Source organism: Anthonomus grandis, chromosome 14 (assembly GCF_022605725.1).
Source record: "Anthonomus grandis grandis chromosome 14, icAntGran1.3, whole genome shotgun sequence".
Taxonomy (NCBI): Eukaryota; Metazoa; Arthropoda; class Insecta; order Coleoptera; family Curculionidae; genus Anthonomus; species Anthonomus grandis.
In genome coordinates, this window is record NC_065559.1 from 987985 (window position 1) to 1012968 (window position 24984).

The 24984-nt window shown below is 34.6% G+C and overlaps 2 protein-coding genes across 5 annotated transcripts in view; one reads left to right on the plus strand and one right to left on the minus strand.

Moving 5' to 3' along the window:
- The window catches only part of LOC126744371 (chromatin-remodeling complex ATPase chain Iswi), a 29908-nt gene extending 21437 nt beyond the window's left edge, over positions 1-8471 (plus strand). The window contains exons 8-9 of the mRNA XM_050451739.1: positions 956-1537; positions 8227-8471. Coding sequence (XP_050307696.1) covers positions 956-1537; positions 8227-8318 — 674 coding nt within the window. The 3' untranslated portion in view covers positions 8319-8471. The remainder of the gene's footprint in view (positions 1-955; positions 1538-8226) is intronic.
- A 90-nt stretch (positions 8472-8561) lies between these two features.
- The window catches only part of LOC126744372 (vam6/Vps39-like protein), a 44522-nt gene continuing 28099 nt past the window's right edge, over positions 8562-24984 (minus strand). For all 4 annotated transcript variants that reach the window (XM_050451742.1, XM_050451741.1, XM_050451744.1 and 1 more), the window contains 9 exons: positions 20081-20229; positions 19878-20022; positions 19596-19824; positions 19377-19543; positions 12654-12887; positions 12403-12600; positions 12070-12315; positions 8964-9100; positions 8562-8886 (listed from right to left, as the gene is read on the minus strand). In XM_050451742.1, the coding sequence (XP_050307699.1) occupies positions 8826-8886; positions 8964-9100; positions 12070-12315; positions 12403-12600; positions 12654-12887; positions 19377-19543; positions 19596-19824; positions 19878-20022; positions 20081-20229 (1566 nt within the window). In that variant the 3' untranslated portion in view covers positions 8562-8825. The remainder of the gene's footprint in view (positions 8887-8963; positions 9101-12069; positions 12316-12402; positions 12601-12653; positions 12888-19376; positions 19544-19595; positions 19825-19877; positions 20023-20080; positions 20230-24984) is intronic.

Genomic DNA, 24984 nt, shown 5'->3' on the forward strand with positions numbered 1-24984 from the left:
TATTCCTAAGCCTCCATTTAAGAAATCATGAAAATCCGTGCATCTGAACTTTTTTTATCCAAGTTTTTGGAAATCATGTCCAAGAGGAAAGACAGTCGCAGGTACCTTGGGTCGTAACTCCACTTCTAGTGCTCAGATCGGCTTGATTTTTGTTTTAAAAGATTCTGTTAAATATTCCTAAGCCTTCATTTAAGAAATCATGAAAATCCGTGCATGAGAACTTTTTTTATCCAAGTTTTTGGAAATCATGTCCAAGAGGAAAGACAATTCCAGGTACCTTAGGTTATAACTCCACTTCTAGTGCTCAGATCGGCTTGATTTTTGTTTTAGAAGATTCTTTAGAATGTTCTTTAAGTTCCATTGAAACAATCATCAAAATCCGTGCATTGGAAATTTTTTTATCTAATTTTTTGGAAATCATGTCCAAGAGAAAAGACAGTCACAGGTACTTTGGGTCATAACTTCACTTCTAGTCCTCAGATCGGCTTGATTTTTGTTTTAAAAGATTCTTTGATATATTCCTAAGCCTCCATTTAAGAAATCATGAAAATCTGTGCATCAGAACTTTTTTTATCCAAGTTTTTGGAAATCATGTTTAAGAGGAAAGACAGTCCCAGGTACCTTGGGTTATAACTCCACTTCTAGTGCTCAGATCGCCTTGATTTTTGGTTGCCAATAAAAGTAATTTCACTTGTTTTTTCACGTGTACGTGTTTATTTTTATTTTCTTATAAACAATTTATTTAGGTACAATCTACATACCTAAAAACACATTTTTTTGACAATTTCAATTTTTTCTAATTTGACGCAATAGAAATAATTTTTTATTATATCCATCCATTTGGACGTGATTTAATAAAGACGTGACAGTCATCTATACATATCAATTTTATTAATATCTCACTATACAAAATGTGCCCTTTAAATGTGAATAAAAGTTATCTAAACACCAACAGGGTTCACCAACTGGAGCAAAAGGGAATTCAACCAATTCATAAAAGCGAACGAGAAGTACGGCAGGGACGACATCGAAAACATCGCCAAAGACGTGGAAGGAAAAACCCCCGAGGAAGTGATGGAGTACTCGGCCGTCTTTTGGGAACGTTGCCACGAATTACAGGACATCGACAAACTGATGGCGCAAATAGAGAGGGGCGAGGCCAAGATCCAACGTAGGGCGAGCATAAAGAGGGCGTTGGACGCGAAAATGGCCCGATACCGGGCGCCTTTTCATCAACTGCGTCTCGCCTACGGGAATAACAAGGGCAAAAACTACATGGAGGAAGAGGACAGATTCTTGGTGTGCATGTTACATAAATTAGGCTTCGACAGGGAGAACGTTTATGAGGAATTGAGGGCGGCCGTGAGGGCGTCGCCCCAGTTCCGGTTCGATTGGTTCTTAAAATCGAGGACGGCGATGGAGTTGCAACGGAGATGCAACACGCTGATCACGTTGATCGAGAGAGAGAACGCCGAGCTGGAGGAGAAGGAGAAGAACGAGAGGAAGAAGAAGGCTACTAAGACGAGCCAGTTGGCAGGTACGTACGGTATAAATGGGTTTGTTAATGGGCGTGCGGAGAGTTACCACTTTTCGCACTCCGCAGGTTTTATTAAATATCAATTCAAATCAAATATGCTTTATATTATCAAAAAATTTTGTAGACAAGGCTATACATAAAAAGCAAAACACACAAATATAGAAATCAAAATACAAGTACTAAATAATTATATACAAAACTGGGTACGAAAGACATAAATGTACCTGGTTAAATTTCTTATACTAAATGTAAAAAGTATGAAAATAGGAAAGTAAATAAAAATAGTAACAAAAACAGTCAAAAACATTAATACAATGCTTAAAAAGTCATAAAATTTTTTATAGATATTTAGCAATACAAAATATTGCTATTCTACATCGTAAAAAATGTAATAATTAACCCATGAAGCAGGATGGAATAAGGAACACATAAGTTTTTTTCTGGTTCTGTCGATTGTCCTCTGCCTTTCTGCATGTCTAATAACCGCCTTTTCTGCATCCACGAATTCTTCAGCGATGGTGCGTTGACGTATTCTGGCACGTTCTTCGATCATTAGGGTTATTGGCACCATTCCAGATATCACCATCCACAGCGGCCGCTTCGCAAGAAACAGTGTGATATGCCATGCAGCATCCTATATTTACCACAGTATACTATAACAACCAGTAGGTTATCTCGATGCTCCACGCGCCGAAATTTCGTTGACCTCCAACGCGCTTCATCCGAAATATTTCACCCGTCGACTCTTGCCTATGATCAGTGACGTGGTTAGCACCGGAGAGATTCATTTGCCGTCTTTTATTTTTGTGTATGTTATTTGTTCCGAGAAGCATTTATATTTGAGTACGTGCGTTTTATAATTATAATTTTAAAATTATTACACTGTACCCCATTGCATTTTATTTAAAAATACCTTGTTTATTTTCTTGTTTCTTTTTTCTATTTTTACCCTTTACCGGGTATCCAACATAAGAACCCTAATGCTGATTAAAAAATTAAAAATCCTAATGATTCGGAACATATTCGAAAAAATCCAAAAGTGTCAATTTTCGTTTTTATTTTTTCTGCGCTTATTTCTTACCTGATTTTAAAATAATCAGCAATTCGATGTGATCCGAATTAAAATAAATATTAAAAAAGGTGTTTTTTTATATTTATTTTCCTTATTTCTGATGTTCTAACATCAAGTAACTCTACTTCTAAGTAATATTAAGTGCAATTCTAAAAAATATAACTATTGCAGGCAAGTGTTTTTTTTTTGTTTTATTTAACTTTGTCAAATATTATATATGCCTTTTAAATTAAATATTCTAAAATATATCTAATATTCATTGTAACAACAATTTTTTTTTAATTGAAAGTTTACCCACTATTACAGAACAAATAGCTATTTATCCTGTGCTATTATTAAGAAATTTATTTTGCATGCTAATTTTCAATTTTCCTATTAACATGGCTTTCCATAATAATGTTTATATTAATTTTATTCTTATTTATAAACAATTTATAATAATTAATAATATTGGTAAACAAAATTTTGCCAGTTGCCGAAAAACCATAATCTAAAAAATTAATATCTAAATTTTATTATTGCACGATGCACGCCGCCCATGGTTATACGTAAAATTACCGTCTATTTGCTGTCGGTGCGGGCTTCAAGGTTTTTGAGACCGTCGTCGATTTATGAATGGAAACGGGGAGAGATAACCTACTGGTTGTTAGTATACTGTGTATTTACTTTCCTCTGGCATGATAGTAGACGATATCTGTTCCGCGCGGTTTCTAGGCTCGATTTCCACGCTGGTGCGGCGTAAAGTAGAGTCGACTGGACTGTCATAGCTATCACCCGCTGTCTAGAGCCAGATGGTCCTTCTATATTTCGCAGCATCGCAGTTAGGGCTTTCACTGTTTTGTTTGTCTTTTTAATGACATTGCTCACATGGTTGGAGAGGAGAATGTAAGCATATAGTCCAGTGAAACCCCCAAGTATTTTATAGTCTTGGCAGGGTTGATCGTGGTATCTCCTCCTAGATGAAATTTTATTCTTCTTCTCATAACATAACTCCACCCGAATACGATTGCCTCAGTTTTTTCAGGGGCCAACTGCAAGCCATTTAGTGTCATCCATGTCTGTGTGAGACTCAGAGCCCTATCTCCTAGGTCCATAACGTCCTCTGCCGTCCGCCCAGTGACAAGGATTCCTAGGTCATCAGCGTAGCAAATTACTTCTGCACCACATTTCTGGACGTTTTGTACTACATCGTCGTACATTAGTGGGTCCCAACATTTGTTTAATGTACTTCAAATAAGCAGGCAAATGTGGGAAAAAAATATAGAAATTTATACATTTGAAAAAAAGAACAGTCCATTATGAGGGACATTATGCTAAAAATAGCAAAATAAAAATTCTGAAAATATTCTGATAATCAACAAAAAATTGATATATGCCTATTTGGTGTGATAAGCCTTGAAACATATTTTGGGGTGTAAGCCCGCATTACATTTTACGCAAACAAAAATTGCCTTTTTTTTCACACCTTCTATAAGTCTCACAATATTCCACCAAATGATTGATATTATCAAATCTAACATCCAGCCAGAGAAAAACAAACCACCGAGAAGGGACAAAGCCGGGACCGATTTTTCTTACGCATGTGCGAGCTTATTTGGTATACCTGTCTTATTGCCGGTCCCCTGCCAGCCGTCGGTTAGTCCGGTAATATCAGAAAAAAACAAACCACGTGTGGTGGTTTTTTTTGGTGGTTCAGGTGGTTTGTTTTTCTCTGGTTATAAGGTTGACCATATTCCCACAGAAAATGCCTTTCGGTATGTTTGTGGCTATATTATGAAAAGAGCACTTGAAGTTCATATTAACTGTGATACCTGCACCAATTTCGGCAAGATGTGTGATGAAATTGATATAAATAGATTATTTCTTCATTTTAAGGCTTATAATTTCAGTATATGTAATTTTGGTGGCTTACAATCTCCGCCAGAAGGGTTTATTTCATAATATATATTTAAATTAAAGGAAATATTCAATTGTAATGTTGAGAAAATGTGTATAAACCAGGGAATAACTATCAATTTATTTAACATAATGAAAACTATTAATTATGAATATCCTTGTGCACATTTTCCAAAAACCTTTATCTTAAAATTTTTTATGGTTGAAAATAGGTTGAAAATATTGAAAATATTTTACACCATTAAATATAATAATAGGGTCTTAAAAACAAATAAAGATAAAAATGTTTGAAAACTAAAAATTTTGCGGAATGTATAAATGTACCTAGGTTTAATTTAATTATTGCCAATGTATTTTTGTGTTTCATTATACAATGAGCCAATATTATTTCCTCAAAAAATGAAAGTTTTTTTAGAAGATTTTTTGTTTTTTCATTATTTATCCTAAATGGTAATTTTTATAGTTGGCACTATACCGGGTGACACAGGAAAAAGGGAACACGCAATAACTTTTTTATTTTTCAAGATAAACAAATGAAATTTGGTATATTAATAGAATGGTTATACAGTGACGGTCATATTTTGACGTATTCAATTGTTTTTTTATCACTTCCGGTTGAACCGGAAATGACAAGAACTTTCTTATTTTAAATGGGACACCCAGTATATTTTTTCATACATTTGTTTATCTTGAAAAATAAAAAAGTTGTTGCGTGTTCCCTTTTTCCTGTGTCACCCGGTATAGTTTAAGTAACTTCACTATACCAACAGTAAAATAATGTAATAGTTTTCATTTCAAATTCCCAATAAAATTTTTAATCTATTAATTGTCATATTTCTCTCCGTGTACGGAACTATTAAATTGCCAAAACGATTTTTCTCCGTTACTTTATATGTAGCGCTAGTCATTTAAGCCCGCTCAAGGGCAACAAAATTGGACCCCAGAAAATCAACGGTAAATGCGGGTTTTGTCGCTTCTCGGTGGTTTGTTTTTCTCTGATCCAGCGGTAAGGTTGGTCTTAGTTTCCCTTTTACAGACTTTACACCATATGAATGCAGCAAAGCTAGGGCTATGTTTCTTCGAAATATAACTAAAGAAGAACTTATTGGATCCTCAGGGTGAATTATTCTCATAAGTATCCACGCATTTACTATGGACACACCAGAAAGATTGGCCACCACCATTTTCTTTGTCTTATTCGGGTCTACCCCACCCATCTCTCTATTATAATTATATATTATGCCTGGCTGTGAAACATTTACCTTAGATTTAGTTTCTCTGCAGTAACGTGGAGCCGTTTTATTTGTAGATACGTCAAAATTTTAAGCAGCTGCTACAACTTTGTTATCCTTTGTGGCGTTGAACTTTACAGTGTTACTATTTTGCCAAGAGTTTGCAGACGGTAGCTCAGAATTATTGGAGGCTTGGGATTGTTCGAAGATTCATTTATGACTGGCTATTAAAGAATATAAACTTGATTATAACTATTAAATAAGAGGGCGCCACTTAGTTTTTTTTTTATAAATGAAAGAAAACTAAGAAAAACACTTGGTATATAGGTTTCAATTAACAATTAAATGACCCTGGATAAAGTAGATTTAAAGAGACAAAAAAAAATATCTTAACAATACAACCAAATTATATTTACATCAAAGATATGTATACACCTCATGTTCTAATCTGCTAAAAGTTAATAATTTGCTATGAATTAAAATAATATGAATAATGTTGATATGATTAAAATAAGTTTGTCAAAAGTAACATTTAAATTATGATTTCACTATTAGGTAGATTTCAGCACTTGAAAAGTAAATTGCAATTATTAAAGTTTTTAGTAAGTATTTGTATTACGCAGGGGAAAGTTTATGAACCTTTTTACCTAAGGCATATCGGCCTTAACCGAGTTATATCTACTTAACCACCAAAAAAGGTACTGAAAAATACTGAACAAAAAATAACTAAAATTATAGATAAGAATTTGACATATTAAATTATGATATTGATTAAATATTTGTAGCAATAAATTGAAATTAAAAGTATATTAATAAAAATTTAAATAAGTGAGACAAATCTATGGTTAGTAATATTTAAATAAATGGAATAAACTGGCCTGTATATTCCTCCAAGAAATTAACGGTTAGCCTTCAAAATCAAGGCTGTAAATGTGTGCCACTTGTAGCTTAGCTATCTGGACTAGGAATCTAACTCTAACTCTGGCTCCAGCTCCACCGCTTTCAGCAATTTCCCGGGGAAATCAACAGCCTGTAGCCATCAACAATTGAAGAAGAATAAAGAGGAAAACGGAAAAGTAAAACCCTAAAACAACGGTTGCCATTGTATTCACTGTCGATAAAAATGAATGGCGTTCGAAATGTGACACTCACCTTGCTAAGTTTCAATATCTATCCATCAAAATCCTAGGCATCCTGCACCAGTATTATGAAATAAACAGTTCCCTAAAGGAACAAGATTAAGGACTATAAATTATAAGCCATATTGGCCACTTCCTGCTTCACAAACTTCGGAAATAAAAAAACTGGCCTTTTACGTGTGCTTCTACCTGCAACACGGGAACAAGTCCTCGAAAAATGGATGCAGTACCGACTAAATAAGCAACGACCCCACCTCTCGCCTGGGCTGTCAATGTCAATCCAATCAGAGAAAACATCAATCAAGACCAACCAGAAGAGTGACGGACCGTCAACAGAAAGCATGAATAATTAAACCAGGAGAGTGATGCGTTATAGTAGTAATGTGTCACTGACAGTGTGAATTTCAAGAAGTATCGATAAACGAAGTTGACTGAAATTATTAATATAATTATTGAAATTAATGAAATATCAATGGAGCGTTAGTGAAAATAAAGAGTAGAAAAATAAAACGCTACACCTTCCATTGAACAACTACAACATCTTGACATGCAGACTTATGACAGGAGCCTCTTTTTTTAGTTTTTCATTCTTGCTTTGACCTTAAGTGGTCTATTTTACACTCGATTTTCACGTAAAGTACCTGTGGCACAGTAACCATCCTGAGACAATCGACTAAGTAATTTTAACGAAGTAAAATAATTATCAAAGTAAAATTAATAGCCTCCGTTTGGTGGTATTTTAGCTTGTTGAATTAGGTATAAGACAACGTGGCCTCCTAATCCATATTCTTTATTCTCGGAATAAGTTAAATTATTTTGTTTGCCCATATAAGTATCAAAAGCTAAAAGATACCCATTGCTGGTACAAAGAGCCCAGTTTTTGAACCCAAATCTTATGGGCTTCCCCCTAATAAATTGTTTCGCATAATGTTTTCCATAATAAGGAATCATGCTCTCATCAATACTTCCAATAATTTTCATTTAGCCGCCCAATAACCGGTCGAAGCTTATAAAGTCTATCATCCTTATCTATTTTGGAATTATCGTTCATGTACAAATTCCGTAATATTGTCTCAAAACGGTTGAGGCGAATACTTTCTGCTAATATTTTTGGAATATCATTATTAGCTCCTTAATACATTCGTTTGTTTGGATATTTAGCATACCCAGAAAGAGCTTAAGCACCGAATACAACATACAGTTCGTCATGACATAAATTTAAATTTTTTTGAGATGCATACAGATTTCTTTGGGTAACAATGTGTTCACACATCGTTGCATCAAAAAAATGTTGTGTGACAACTTTTATACTGTTTTAATGCAATTTATTGACTTTCTTGTTATTTCCAGGTACGCCGACTCAAGTGGCCCAAAAGTCGGGTCAAAAAAGGAAAAGCGACATGCCCGGCACCCCCGTCGAGAAAAAGAAGAAGAAAAAGTAGCGCGTAAGTGCGGATCAATAAATTAAATATTTCCCTTTTTTTCCTGTGTATGCGTGTGTGATTTCCTTTTTTAATTTAAATCGAATAAATGTTGAATGTGTAGCGGGTTAAGATAGTTTCCATTTTTTTTTTAAATAAATAAATTCAGTTTTACTGTATGTTTATTAATCTTTGAAATATTCCCGCCTTAGATTCGTTTTTTATTATATATAAATGGGTTGAAAGTGTAAGGAAACACTAAAATGCTTCCATAATTTTTTATTACAAAATAAGCAATACATATAAGATATAAAGACTGCGTTTCAAAAATGAAAATCTTTTGTCAACTTTGACAAGAATATTCACCTTAAAAGTGAAGGTGTATTCCAGAATCTTAATATATGCACGTTTTTCATATTTTCGCACCTAATTTCACCCCTAAAGCTTTTTAAATGATATCATGCAGAAATATATGCTTTGGTTAAATAAAATATATCACAGCTATATCGGAGAAACGCAATAAAAGGTTCATTTGTCCTTGTGACATGCGTAGTGAACGACGTCGCCGTTCGGGTATCTTATAAGAGCCCTAAAAAGAAAATCCTAATTAAATAGACGCCATTTCAGTGTTATTGGTCTTATTGAATTTTTTTTGTGAATACTCACGCTTGATTGGCGAATCTCTTCTTACAAACGGGACACACGTTTAATTCGGTGATTAGCACGTGTTGGCTCTGTAGATTTAACTTTAATTCTTGGCATTGCAAGTGTTCGGCGTATAGGAGTCCTTTCAGCAGTTCTTGCTGAAATTTGCATAAAAAACTGGTTAGTTCTTCCCTGTATTTTCTCAATTTTTAGAGGCAGAGTGGGAGTTTTTGTCTAAACGGTGACGTGTCGAAAGTGTAGTAACCTAATAGTGTCTTTATTTGACAAAACGTCGAAATTTGGACCGATTAAGTGAGGTTTTAACGTTTTACCTTATTGGGATTTTAGCACCAAATTCTTAAAATTTGGTATCATATTTTACATGAAAAACGATTTCCTAGTTCCTTGCAAATTTCACTGTCAGTGAGATTTTTCACCGAGTTCACGTCGAAGGTCATATCAAGGTCACCTTGGGAGATCACGTCAAAGGTCAAATTCGGAGGTCAACCCAAGATCACGTCAAAGAGTGAATCATGTTGAAAGTCACGTCGAAGACACATCGAAGGTGAAGTCAAGACACCTTAGAGATCAAGTAGAAGGCGAAGTCAAGATCACGTTTAAAACACATTAGAAGTCCAAGGTCAAGTGAAAGTCACGTTCTAGACACATCGACAATGAATTCAAGATGAGGCCCGTTAGAGGTCAAGTCAAGGTCACGTCGAAGATCGAGTCACGTTGAAAGTCAAAGGTTAAGTCCCGTCCACGATGTAATGTAATGTCAGTCACCTCGAAGGTCAAGACTCACCCAACGTGAAGTCAAGGTCGAGTCCAAGATGTGTTAGAGATCAAGTCAAGGTCACGTTAGAGGTCAAGTCGAGATCACGTTCAAAATTCGCTAGAGGTCAAGTGAAGGTCACGTCCAAGACACGTCAAAAATAAATTTAAGGTGACGACGTCGAAGACACATCGAAGGTGAAGTCAAGGTCACGTCGAAGATCGAATCACGTTGAAAGTCAAGTCGAAGGTCAAATCCAGTCGACGTTGAAAGTCAAGTCAGTCAAGCTGAAGGTGAAGTCAAGGTCTTCTTGATGTTTGACTTTTTGACCTGTAACCTCACTTGTATTCGGCCTGACCTTGACTTGATTTCAACGTGGACGTGACAACGATCGACCTTCAGCGTGACCTTGACTCTAGATATTGTACTTGATCTTCGACGTGACCTTGACATCACCTTGGACGTGACTCCCAACGTGTCTTAAATATGACCTTTAACGAGGACTTGTTATACGTTACTTGGACGTGACCTTGACTAGATTTTCGATGTGGTTTCCAATTGATCTTCAAAAGGTCAAGGTCACGTCCGAGGTCAATTCCAGTTCACGTCGAAAATCAAGTCACGATAAGGTAGTCCAGTAAGGTCGACTCAAGATCAAATCACGTTGAAAGTTAGTCACGCCAAGGATGAAATTAAGATGTCATCCAAGACACGTCGAAGGTAAAGTCAAGGTCAGGCCCAAGACACGTTAGAGGTCAAGTCAAGGTCGTCTTGATCTTTGACGGAACTCAAGTTTTGACTTTACTTGAATTTGAGCTGTAAGGTGACTTGAACTCGACCTTCGATGCGACCTTGACTTGACCTTTAAAGCAGACTTAACTTCCGTTGTGGCCTTCGACGTCATATTGACTTTACCTTCGACCCGTCTTGAACGTGACCTTGACTTAAAGTGGCTTGGATGTGACCTTGACTTCGACGTGTCGCGGATGTCATCTTGATTTCGCCTTCAGCGTGACCTTGATTCGACCCCTACGTGACTTACTTTATCTTCAACGTGCACTGGCTTTGACCTTCGACTTGACTTTCAACGTGATTCGATCTTCGACGTGACCTCTTAATGTGCCTGGACGTCGTCATGAAATCATTTTCGACGTGTCTTGGACGCGACCTTCATTTGACCTATAAGACAAGGTGTTTTACTCAAGTTTTTAGTTTTTTTAAACTCAAGACTACTTGAATTTGACCCGTAACGTGACTTGGACTCGACCTTCGGTGCGACCTCAACGTAGACTTAACTTCTGTTGTGACCCTGACTCGACCTTCGGCATGACCTTGACACCACCTCCGACGTGACCTCGACTTTCAACGTGACTTGGATGTGATCTTGACTTCACCTCTAACGTGTCTTGACACCTTGGAATTAACATCTAACGTGACCGTGAACGAGTCATGACTTGACCTCCGTCGTGACCTTGACTTGATCTTCAGCGTGACTTGACCTTGAGTCGGTCTGATTCGTGATCTTGACGCGACCTTGACTGTCACCGTGACAGGACCTTCGATGTGATTTCTTCGAGTTAATTTTCCATGTAAATTTTCATTGTGAAAAGATACTTGAAGGAAATTATTGCAAGAATCTTAATAATTTGGTGTAGGCCATTAAGAGAAAATTAAATTTTTACTGTAAAAGGATCTCCAAGACAATTCTCCAAAAAAAAAAATAAGAATCTTGATAAATTGGTGGAGGTGCACTAAGGGCAGTACAAAGAAAAGGAGACAATCACGATTTTTTAACCATTTTCGCTTACGTCAAGTAAAGTCAATTTTCTCAGGAACGGCCTTTTTTATGTAGAAAGAACAAATTTTTAATAATATTCCCTATATATTAATATTAAATTTTCCTCAACACGATCAGGTAAACCAACCTTTTGTATTCATTTCATTGAAGATTTACTCCTTAAAGGATGACGCCTTTTTTTAAATCACCCTGTACATTACATACCATTTATTCTCTTGATCTTTGACTGTTCAAAATTATTATGAAAAAAATTATCTACACAGCATCATTATTCTTTCACTCCTTTAGATACTTTGCCATAATTATATCTCTTAACGTAACAAGAGTCTTGATGATTTATTAAGGATTTTATGGGTTTCAGTTCATTTTAATTAAAAGTTCTCTACGTCAACCAAGAATTTTCTTTTACTGGCGCAATATATGTTGCTTTACGTCGGCCAAAAGTATAGAAGTCTATATTACCTAAATAACTAGTCTGAACATGCTGATGTAAAGTAAGAACGTTGGCTGCAATTCCAGCATTTTTGGAACTGATATAACTACTCAAAGATTACCTTTCTCCTTTCTTGAAGAACTTTATGCAACGCAACAGACAAGAACCGATGTATCCTCGATACGGGAATATCGTCCGGCAAAGTGGCCAACACCTCCACGGGATTCATTCTGGGGGCATTTTCCTCAAGAAGTCGTAAGGCGAGTTCCAAGTCGGGTTGGGCGGTTTTCGGCGACAGTGCCACCCCCTGAATGGACAAGGGACAACTGTCCGGTTTCAGGATCAGGTTTATCAGAAACACGTAAACCTAGATGAGACAATAAAAATAATCATAAGATAGTGTTTTATTCAATAAAATGAATTCATTACAGCAACATAGATTCTGATTACTTACGCTCTGACTTCCGGGTTTTCCTTCCTCGTAAATCTTCGCACAATACTCCTCCGCCTTTTTAACGTCCCCCAAGGCCCTCACGTATAAAGCAACTGCTTGGTCGTGTTTTCCCAATCTTCCCAGTATAATGGCCCTTTCTTCCAGGAGGGCATTAGTAGGAAAATCCTTTAGGACGTTTTCAGCCGTATAGTTGCTACTCTATATTAAAATATTCGAAGGTGAAAAAAAACTTTCATAGATTTCCTAATCACCTTCTTTAGAAACGACAACAATTTCTTGCGAGTATGCTCGGAATGTTCCGGACCGTCCTTAAGAATCTTCTCCCTGTATTGGTGGATAAGCGCGTTATGGAAGAGTGGATTTTCGTCTTTCCAGCTATGGATGACGTGCTCTAAATAAGGAATCGCTAGGTCGGTGTGGTCTTTCAGTAAGGTGTCCAGGACCCTTGGTCGCGATAAGGATTCGCCTTCTTCCGATGTAAATATCTATAAAATGAAAGTGTGTTCTTCACACTCCTGGAGAATTCACTCGTACGCACCTTCACCAACTTATCAAGAGCCTTTAATGAACACTCAATTCACTTTTGAAAAGTTAGTTAATGAAAATATGTACACTATTAAGACACACAGACAAAATACATCAATTGTATTAGGTTAGGTTAAAAAAAGGGTTCAGTTCAAGTGTGCAAGGTTTACGTCAGACGTTTTTGTCCAGAGTTTATTAACAAAAACATAACTTGCTACTAAAGGATCATTATAACATTCCCTCGTTAAAAAAAAGTAATTTCTAGCTTATTTGAAAAATTAAATAATTAGGTTCTTGATAAATTGGTGGAGGTACGGAACGAGGGAACACTAGTAAATAAACATGAAGACTTAAGCAATAAATTCACTTTTTCCGCAGTTAAAATTTATAAACATGTTTATCTCTTGAAAGGTGCCTTAAAACGTTAAAAAAATATAAAATTATGAAAAAAAGTGTTTTTACATGAAGATTCCTGACAAATTGGTGAAGGTGCATCAAGATGAATACCAAGAATTTATACTGTTTTTAATTCTTGCCATAATCTAGTGTTTTTCATGATCTAGTCCTAGGAAAAAGGCATAGATTCGGAATGGCTAGAATATCCCTAAAATGACTTCAACTGCCTAAAAGAAGAATTTCGATTTTTCCAGACATTCAACTGCCTGGAATTTGGATTTAGATTTTATAAAAAATTCTTGACTTGTTGGTGAAGGTACGTTAGAATAAACACCATTTTTCACACAGAAGAATCTAGATTATTTGGTGACTGCGCGTCAAGCTGAACCGAGACAATCTGAAGAAGTTAGTACGATTAACGAAACGCGTTAAATACGGGAATTTGGTCAAACTAATTCCTGTTTCTTGATAAGATGGTGAAAGTGCGTAAATATGAATTTAAGAGTGAAAAACTTTTAAAGAAACAAATTCTTGATAAATTTGTGGAGGTGCTTACGGACGAATCCTAATAAAATACAGTAATTCAGGGACAAGAATTTACTTAGTTAATATTTACAACAATCTGTGAATCTTGATAAGATGGTGAAGGCGCTTTCAAACATTCAGGAAATGACAATTTTCTTTTAACCACCGAACATAAACTAGAATAGAAGGATCACTCTAAGCGCCGCCCAAAATGTTGCCTTTCTCACTCGTTTTCTGATGCTACTCTTTTTTGCTGCCCGGTGGCGAATTTAGGTCTCATTCGGCCCGTCGATGTTTATTCGTGTCCGCGTACAGGCTTACTTTTGGTGGTTAGTATACAGGGGCGTTTTCAATATTAAAACTATAATAGCGTTTTTTGGACTTTAAAAATTACATAATTTACTGCTGTGATTAATGCATATTATTTAGTTTATGATTAAATAATAGAGTACTGTTGAATAAAAATAAATATTTTTTTCATTGCTTCTTAAAACTCAAGCTATGAAATATTAAATATATGGTGTCATATATTTTATTATGACACCATAACTCTTCTATATTTAGAGTGTCGGCCGCCTTTTTTTATTGAAAAGACTATCCGACTCAATACAATGAATAGTAAAAACAATACGAGGTCTCAACTCAGAGCTAATCACAATTCTTTTGTTGGTACAGGCGGAAATATCACTAAACACTGTGTTCAAGATAAGAATAAACATCATGGGAATCTCTGTAATGGCAAATAATACCAGGTTATATAAATGGAGGAAACTCTATACATTTTTTTAAAATAAAAATGGATGAGTTCACAGAAAAAATACACGCTTTTCTTCAGTATTTCTGAAATATCTCGGAAAATTAAAATCCTACAAAAAAATCTAATAAACAAAAGTTGGTTTAAAAATAAAAGATTGGCTTTTGTTTGATTTATCTAGGTGCTATAGGCGCCGAGATACAACTGTGTGAACATAACCCCTTTTTTTAGATAACAAAATATAATGACGTAAAATATAAACTTGAAATAATTTTAAAAAATCACGTTTTTTAGACAAATATCTAGCACGTTTTTTCAAGTATGTACTATCAAAAACTTAAAAAATAAACTTGATTGTAAGTCATTAGCATAAAAATTAAAAAAGTTAGGAATTAAACAAAAATAATTGCAGTTTAAAAAAAAAAATTCATAAAAAATTATGTATTTATTTCAAAAATTAAAGCGTAGCCTTCTACAATGGACTTATATATAGGTACCAATAATATGTACAAACAGTATTAGCGATTTAGAGTACTTTTTTTTTTTAATCGTGATTTTAATCTAAAAAATGCAAAATTTTTGGTAATATTCTGTTATTAGTGGTGATTTTTAATAGTGAAAGCTATCCGATTTATTATTAGTTGCATTGCAATCATTTGAATGATATAAATTTTAGCCACTTATACCGTCTAACCATACTTAAAACTGCATTTTTTCGTCTTTAAGGGTGATTTTTAAGGGTTTAAGTTTCAAAATATTGATGTGTACTATAATCCCCAATGTAAAACTATATTTATTTTGCATATTTATATGAATTCTGGGTTGTAAAACACTTATTTTTGTTTTATTTTAATTTTAGTGGTTTGTTCTTTCATTCCCTATTTTAAAAGCAAATAATTAGGCATTTAATAAGAATTTTTTTTTCAATTTTGTGTGTTTGTTGGTTCATCTCCTATTTTAAAAGCAAATAATTTAATGAGTAAAGGCATTTAATAAGTTTTTTTTATTAACTGCCTTTTTATACAAGGTTTTTCCTAACTACGGTACGAAACTATACAGGGTGAATCGTTAGGTCGTTTTATGAAAAAAAGTTCCTATGAACGTATGTCGGGAGATGCTTTGTTTCTGAGATACAGGGCGATGAAGGTTCAAAAAAATAACGGTATTTTAAAAATACTATAACTATCCTTAAACCGATTTGGTTGAAATTTGGTGCAGTTATTTGAAGTTATAAGACACTTATTTAGCTGTAACTAGATTGAAATTATTAGGTCCAGTGGCGTGTCAGTGGTCACCACATGCTTATTGTTAAGAAAAAAACAAGGCCAATAATTGTTTTGCAGCTTTTTATTTATTTTTGTATTTTAGCAACTAAAAACACAACTTTTTCGTATCTTATCTTATAATCTTCATATCTGGCTTTGTTTTCGAGAAAAAAATTTAAAGTATCTTTAAGTCATTCTAAAAATTATCCATGGACGACAACATGAAATAAAAACCAATTAATTCGATAAACAATTTCGACCTTAAAGTAAATGAGCAAAATGCCCACCTTCTGATAAAATACACCACTGCAAACGATTTGTCATTGAGTGTCTGACACGCTCAAAAATACCTGGAGTATCCCTTATGATATTGCAATTGACAATTATCCGATTCCTCAAGTCATTCACATCTAGAACAGGAGTTTTATGAACAAGAGCCTTCAGATGGCCCCATAAATAGTAATCCAGGGGATTCATATCAGGACTGCGAGCCAGCCAATTTTGAGGTTCTGCACGTCCAATCCAGCAATTAGGGTAGATGACGTCGAGATGCTGACGAGCAAGAACACTGAAATGAGCTGGAGCCCCGTCGTGCATAAACCACATGTTGACTCTTACTTGTAGAGGGGTACTTCTTATAATAAAGTGGGTAAATGGTGTTGCAAGAAATCCGTGTAGGATTCACCTGTTAATCTTGCCGGTAAAAAAAATGGGCCGATTAGGTAGTTACCAATAATTCCTATCCAAACGTTCAGCGAAAATTGTTGCTGAAAATGAGTTTCTCTAATAACGTCGGCCCAAAAATGATCATTGTGGAAGTTCATAATAGCATCTCTTGAAAAATTTGCCTCGTCCGTAAATAAAATATTTGGTAGGAAATTATTATTGTAATCAACCACCTGCAAAACATTAATCTTGGATGAAAATCCCGAGGCAGTAGAGCTTGTACACGCTGTATGTCATATGGATGCAGGAGGTTTCTTTTTAGAACTTTCCAAACGGTTTTTGAACTGACTTCAAGCTGCAGTGCAATCTTCCTGATACTATTGGAAGGATCTTCTTCTATCGCATCAAGTATAGCTTCTTCCAGTTCAGGCGTTGTTATAGTCTTATATTAGTCTTCCACCACCCATATTTTTATTAAAACTCCCAGTTTCACATAATCTTGCATGTAGTTTTCTAAATGTTTTTGCACATGGAATTACTCAGTTAGGATATCTGTCCTGGTAAATTCTTCGTGCTTCTTCCGCATTTCCATTTGCTAATCCATAAATAAAGTGCATGTCGGTCATTTCATGGTTAGTAAAATTATTCATGATGGAGTAATGAATCACTGCTAATTGACAGCTGAATTTTACTTATAGCAATTCTATCACTGTCAGCTGGTCTCCAAAACAGGTAGGTACAAAGGAGGTACTTGAAGGAACTTGCCAATTATTTGTCATAAGAAGCAATGTATTTGTTATTTTGTTGTATTTCAAAAATCTGATAATAAAAATCGTAGAAGTTGAATGTTTATTATCATAGTAAACAAGACACAAGAGACCAAAAAGTCGTGCGTTGGAGGGTGGACATTTTGCTCATGTACTTTAAGGTCGAAATTGTTTATCGAATTAATTGGTTTTTATTTCATGTTGTCGTCCATAGATAATTTTTAGAATGAGTTAAAGATACTTTAAATTTTTTTTCTCGAAAACAAAGCCAGATAATAAGATAAGATACGAAAAAGTTGTGTTTTTAGTTGCTTAAATACAAAAATAAATAAAAAGCTGCAAAACAATTAATTAATGGCCTTGTTGTTTTCTCAACAATAAGCATGTGGTGCCCACTGACACGCCACTGGACCTAATAATTTCAATCTAGTTACAGCTAAATAAGCGTCTTATAACTTCAAATAACTGCACCAAATTTCAACCAAATCGGTTAAAGGATAGTTATAGTATTTTTAAAATACCATTATTTTTTTGAACCTTCATCGCCCTGTATCTCAGAAACAAAGCAACTCCCGACATACGTTCATAGGAACTTTTCTTCATAAAACGACCTAAAGATTCACCCTGTATAGTTTCGTACCGTAGTTAGGAAACATCCTGTATTTCACTGTTACCGAGTTCCATATGCTGAGTGTTGTTATCACATTATTATGTAAATTTTATTAAATATTAAAAAAATGGGTATATTAACGAAGTTATTATTAATTAAATGTATGTAATGTTAGGTAGGTAGTTTCTTGGTCAGTTAACAAAAAAACGCATGAAAGGAACGTAAAAGAACGTAAGATTTAATTGTGTATATTCTAATAAACTTAATTTTAAAGCTATCTACCAAGTGTTTTTCTTACAGTTATTTGTTCAAAAGAGATACTTAATAATATTCTTTCAATTTCATTTTAACAATAATACAAAGTGCCTTTAATTTCAAAAAATTCCATATATTACACGCTGCCCGCCGCGATGTACGAAAATATTCCTTATTAAAAATGTTTCAAACACCCCCCGTATCGTAAAGGATTGCCGTCGAAACTAAATAATGATTTACGACCGCGTAAAAAAAGTCGGCACTGTTTAGAAGTCCCTAGTTCAAACGGCCGCAAGAGATTGAACCTACTGTCTTGTTCTTTATACTGTGTTTTAACAAAGGTTTACCAAGATTCTTGACAAATTGGTGACGGCGCGTTGACGTGAACCAGGCAGTATTTTTATTACTTTCATAAAAAAAAATAAGTCTACATTTCAAGTTCGATCCTGAAGAAATCATGATTAACGAAACACGCGTAGACAGTTAAATAAATAGAGGAATTTGGACAAACCATTTTGGTTTCTTGATAAGATGGTGAAGGTTCGTACAGGAGAAATATAAATTGAAGAATTATATTACTAATAAACAGAAATTTGAATGGAAAGGATGGAAATTCAATTTTATAGCTAATTTTTACAAAAATGTATGGCTCTTGATATGATAGTGAACGCGCTTCCAAAAAAAAGTATAAATTTAATTAAGATTTTTGATATATATAAAAATCCCTTCTTTTATCATTTTTTTTAAACAGTCTCATCTTCGTAATATTTTTTAAAAGATTTGTATTTAGATTCATTTTGAAGGTAAGTATGTAAATAAACCTTTAAAAGTTAAAACAAATTAAATGTACAAAATCGTATTAATCTTGAATCACGTTGGTGAAGGTGCTTGCGGGGAATTCAAAGAAATCTAAGATTGAGAAGAATATATTCTTAAAGTGACTTTTAAGAGAGAAAATCTGTTCTTGATTTATTGGTAAATGCCCATTAGCCTTGAAGGAAAACCAGCTACTGTCTAATGCAGCTTTTTTATGAAAATTTAAGATACAAGGTATGCCAGGACGAAAACGCTTGAAAAGATTCTCAATTAAGTATTAATTACTTGAAAATTTGATACTGAAACTCAAACAATTCAGGGCACGAACGACTCCTACTTCCTTTATACGACAGATCTCAAGGGTTTTTAAACACCTGAATCAAACAAACACTTACCGACAGTCCCTTCTCCGGTTCCTTTTTCAACACCCACTCGGAAAACTCCAAAATCAGCCCCATATGCTCCGAACCCAATTTCTGTAAATATTTAATCGTTTTCTCCACACTATCCTCCTCCAGACTCTTCTCCGTTTGTAACAACTCCAACGCCTTCCTGTGCTGTTCTAAAAAACCCATCCATAATAGTCCACATCAAACAAAAACACTCACTCTTACCCTTAATTTGATAGAGAATAATCAGGTCGTTGTACTTGTTCATCCTCTTTAGGACCTTTTCGGTTTCCCCCAGATGACAGAACCCTTGTCGCAATATAAACGGTACCATGGCATCCTTAGTCTCCAAGTAGCACTTCACCAAAGTGGTGTCGATGATTTGCAACAACTGATAAGAGGATTTGCTGTTTTTGTTGTTTGAACTTGTTGTTGTGCTTTTCAATGGGGTGGCCTTAAAAGGGTTTCAATAAGTCAATTAATTGTTTTCTAATTAAATCACCTCACTTTGTCGTCTCTAGCATGATTTCTCATAGCGGTCAAGTAGTCGCTTAAGGCAGCGATGCTCTCCTGACGCTCCTTATCGGTTAAATCCTTGTTGGTTATGACGAAATCGTCTTGTTGGGCCTGTGGTAGCATGTCAGGGTATAATCTAAGGAATATATTGGGTTTAAATATGTTTTAATTTTTAAGCGTTAGTGTGTGATTACCGTATGACGTCGTACGGGTCGGTTTTGAGCTTTAAAAACTCCTTCATGCTCTCGGCGAACTGTTTTTTGGCGAATAAATCGTAGGCCAGGACCGTTTGGATTTCGTGGATTTTCGCGTTTTTTTCCTTTTCAGATTCGTCCGAGATACGCTGGAAATTTATGCGAATGGTATAATAGAAAATTAGGTGAGAATCTTGATGATTTGATGAAGGTGCTTTTGGGAAAGAGGCATTTAAATGCACGAGTAAAATGTTCATTTTCAGACATTTGATTTAATTGAAAGAATTTTTAAAACTTAAACGGTTGCAAAGATACACTAAGAAATGTAAAAATAATTGTAAATTTTGACTGTTTTCTCGAAAAGTTCAAATCAGATGATTTTCAAAAAACGGTGTAATTTCGATAGTTTTTGAGGTACAAGAATCGTTAATACCTCAAAATGTGCACTACAGAAAGTTATATCTTTGAGTGAAAGCTTTATACAAGAACCTCAAAGGTGTACCGAAACATCCCAAAATATGTAAAATTTGACCAAAAAAATTGGCGATTACCAAAATAAGTGTTTAATATATGGAATCACTCCAGATTACAACGTTTTGTACGTTTAATTCATCCTCAGACATTGATATCAGACATCTTTAGTCAGATGTTGAAAAATTTTCATAAAAGATTAATTTCTTACAGGAATTTTAATAACATTTCCAAATTTTGCCAGATTTATTTTTTCAAAACCTACTATTAGTTTTTTTTAAATTTTAGTAGATTTCTAGTTCCCCAGTAGGGGTTTCAATCCCGGGAATCGGGATTTCGGGATCCCGCAACATAATATGAGATCAAAATCCTGGGATCCCGAAAATGCAAATCCCGAAAATTTTCTTTACATTAAGGAAGTTCACAGTCCCACAGTCAGACAGGGTCGAGAGGGGGTGTTTTAGGTGGCGACACGGTTCCGATGTGGTGCTTACACTTACAGTTGTAGTGTTGCTTTAATTCGTGCCGCAGGCTGAACCCTTATCGATCGTATTATTCGTATTAATTTTTGTGATCGGTTCTTTATCGTAAGAACTTTTTGGCAGGCAATTCATAGACTATATTCTGTAAGGTTCGTTTATTTTTATTGATTTATATGTTTGTTTGAAAATAGTCATAATTTACAGGTTCTGTAATCATCGTGGTAAACATTAACTGGCGGCGTTGACCTATTGTGTGGTTGTAAAATATGGAGAGTGGACCTGTTTACACCGTACACCCTACCAAAAATTAGTGTTGTAAAATGCTCGAGAATTTATTTTTCGAGAACGTTCCTCGAGCATGAACGAGAATTTTCAGCACATACGAGCATAAATGAAAAAAATGCAAAGGAAACATATTAGGAAAATATCTTAAATTAAAAATGTTTGTGTTTATTTATGTTCTATTCATTAAGTTAAACTTTCAAACAACCTATTTAGGAACTCTCCTCCAAACTATCCTAGGATAAAGAACCGTTACTGCCGAAAACCGACACCAAACGTTATCAATCAATGCTTTATTGTCAAGAAATTGTTACAATTTGTAGACAAAGCTGTAAAACAAAAAAGACACAAAGATGCAAACAAAACACAATTAAAAAAAAGAAAAACAAAACAAAATTTTAAAAAAATATAAATAAATAAATAGAATAGATTATCTACAATATATACAGATTAATACAATTTAGAAATTGTAAGTAGTCAAAAATATTATTATTATAAAATATACAATTTAATGTATACAATGTCAAAAAAAAAAAGATCATTAAAAAATCTCTCTACGTTAAAAAAAAATGTAAAAAATGTTTAAAAAAGTAAAAAATTATAAAAAATCCTAAAATAGCTATACAAAGCAGAATACCTAAACATGTACAGATAGTAAAAATACATAATCTGCTAGTGCGAAATTTCAAATCAATGATTACAAAAAAAAATCGTTAACTGTGTAAAAAGCTCTCTCCAGTAAGAATGCTTTTAATGCTTTACGAAATGCAAAAAAAGATGTGATGGATTTAATTTCCAATGGCAGATGATTGTGCATTTTTTTTGCATTATATAATATGGAACTTTTGACCAACTCTGAATGTGGGGTAGGCAGGTATAGATCATGTTCCGTGTATCTAAGTAGATAACTATGGGAAGGCCTATCAGATGCTGAACCGTGTTTGCGTATTAGACAAAGGGACTCAAATATGAATAAAGATGGAAAAGTTAATATTTGAAATTTTTTGAAGAAATGCTGGCAATGACTTCTGTATTTAAGTCTCAGTGTATAACGTAAAGCTCTCTTTTGTAGTCTAAAAATATGGTCAAATTGAGTTGCACTACATGTACCCCAGAATGGAAGGGCGTATCGAAGGTGCGATTCAAAACGTTAACGCTATGGGAACGTTCACATTTTTGGAGAACGTTCGGATTCATGCTCATTCGTGCTCTTGAGAATAAACGTCACGAAAAAAGCCGTGAACGTTCTTCGAGAATAAACGGGAACGTTCCATTGCTCACAACACTACCAAAAATGATGACAAAAATTCCATGTGGTCTAATTTTTTTATATGTAAGGATAAACAGAGTGCTAAGTGTAAATTATGCGGCAAGATTATTTTAACCAAAGGTGCATCTACTAAAGGATTGCATGTTCATTTTAAATCCGCGCACTCAAATACAACCCAGATAAAAGAACCATCAACTTCTCAGAAGAGAGACGCTTTGCATGATGGACCGGAGGCAAGGCCGCAAAAACAGAGCAAAATTTCTGATTTTTTTCTTGACAATAACTCCCTGGATGCTGTTCTTGCTCGCATGACTGCAATAGACAGGTTGCCATTTAGAGTCTTTGTTACATCTGTAGACCTTAGAAAATCGCTTGAGGCCAGAGGTTTTTTGAATATACCCACATCCATAGCATCTATTCGCAATAGGGTTGTTGCATACAATAAAAAAATCGAAAAACTATATGGTTTGCAGCTTGAACAATTTAAACAAAAAACCAGCCAAAAACATTAACTTTCAATGAGTGGACTTCAACAGCAAATAAAAGATTTATGAACATAAATATTCACAGCTCCGGTGGAGAATATTGGAATATTGGTTTAGTCAAATTGTTTGGTTCGATGCCGGCAGAAGCTTGTATAACTGCAGTAAAGGAGAGGATTAACAAATATGGTTTAAGTTTAGATAACGATATTTTTTGCATTACCACTGACGGAGCTAGTGTGATGAAAAAAATAGGAAAGTTACTAAAACCTCAGCATCAGCTCTGCTTTGCACATGGAATTCATCTAGCTATATCAGATATCTTGTACAAAGTTAAGGAGGGACCCATTTTTGAAATGGAACAAGATGACAATCAAAATAGTGACAGTGAATTAGAGTCAGAAACAGAAGAGGATCAAGATGGATATATAGACTTTATTGAAGTGACAACTCATACCGAATTTAATTCAAATCATGGCATCCTGCAATTAGTGAAAAAACTTCGAAATGTAGTTAAACTATTTAAACGATCTCCCACAAAGAACACTATTTTGCAAGGTTTTTTGTAAGGTCAAATATGGAAGGGAACTGTCCCTGATACTTGATTGTCAAACTAGATGGAATAGCCTTGTTACTATGCTAGAACGGTGTTTACACGTAAAAGAGTGCGTACAAAAGGCTTTAATCGATTTGAATAGCCCTATATCCTTAAAATATTATTGATGATTTTATATAGCTATAGAATATTTTTAATTGCTTAGAACCTATAAAATTAACGGTTGAAGCAATTTCTAGCTCACAAGAAAAATTGACAATTTTTTAAAATTTTTCCTTTTTTTTGGAATTATTGTTTTTTGGCAGCTGAAAAGTTGATAACTTCCAGGCACTTGAAAGAATTTTCGAATTTTTCTAGGCAGTTGAACGTTTTCTTTTCCGATTTCAACTACCTGGAAGAAACAATTGACTATCAACCTGGCTAGATTCACAAGAAAAATTGATGATTTTTTAAATTTTTGCCACTTTTTAGAGTCAATTATGAACTGCCTTCTAGAAGCTGTAAAGTTGATAACTTCTAGGCACTTAAAGGAATTTTCCAATTTTTCCAGGCAGCTAAAACTTTTTTGCTTGGTTCCAACTGCCTGGAAGGAACAATGGACTATAAACCTACTTGGATTCACAAGAAAAATTGACGATTTTTTATAATTTTGCCTTTTTTTGAAATTATTTTGTCGATTGTTTTTTGGCAGCTGAAAAGTTGATAACTCCCAGGCACTTAAAGCAATTTTTCAATTTTTCAGGCAGTTGGACATTTTTGATTGCTTTCAACTTCTTGGAAAAAACAACTGTCTATCAACCTGCCTAGATTCACAAGAAAAATCGATGATTTTTGGATTTTTTATCCATTTTTTAGAGTTATTTGCCAATTGCTCTCTAGCAGCTGAAAAGTTGATAACTTCCAGGCACTTAAAGAAATTTTCCAATTTTTCCAGGCAGTTGAAAATTCTTTGTCTGAGTTCAACTGCCTGGAAGAAACAATTGACTATCCACCTGCCTGGAATCTGAAATGGCCTGAATCTGCCTGGCAAATTGATTTTTTTCTTTGAAGTGTAAACTACCTGTAGCTTGCAGTAATTTTTTAACTTTTCCAGGCAGTTTTTTATATGTTCAACTGCCTGGACGAAACAAGTAACTACTGACTTAAAGGAAACAACCGATTACCTTAACTTCCTTTGAAAGAAAAAGAAAGAAGTCATCTCCTTTTGGAGTTTTTCCAGGCAGCCAACACCATTTTTCTCAACTGTCTGAAACAATCAACTGTAAGACAAATTTCATAGGAACCATAGCTATTTGCTCCCCAATATCCATAATATTCAGAGGTCATATACCACTTAAGTTTTTCAACTTTTCTCTTCTTTT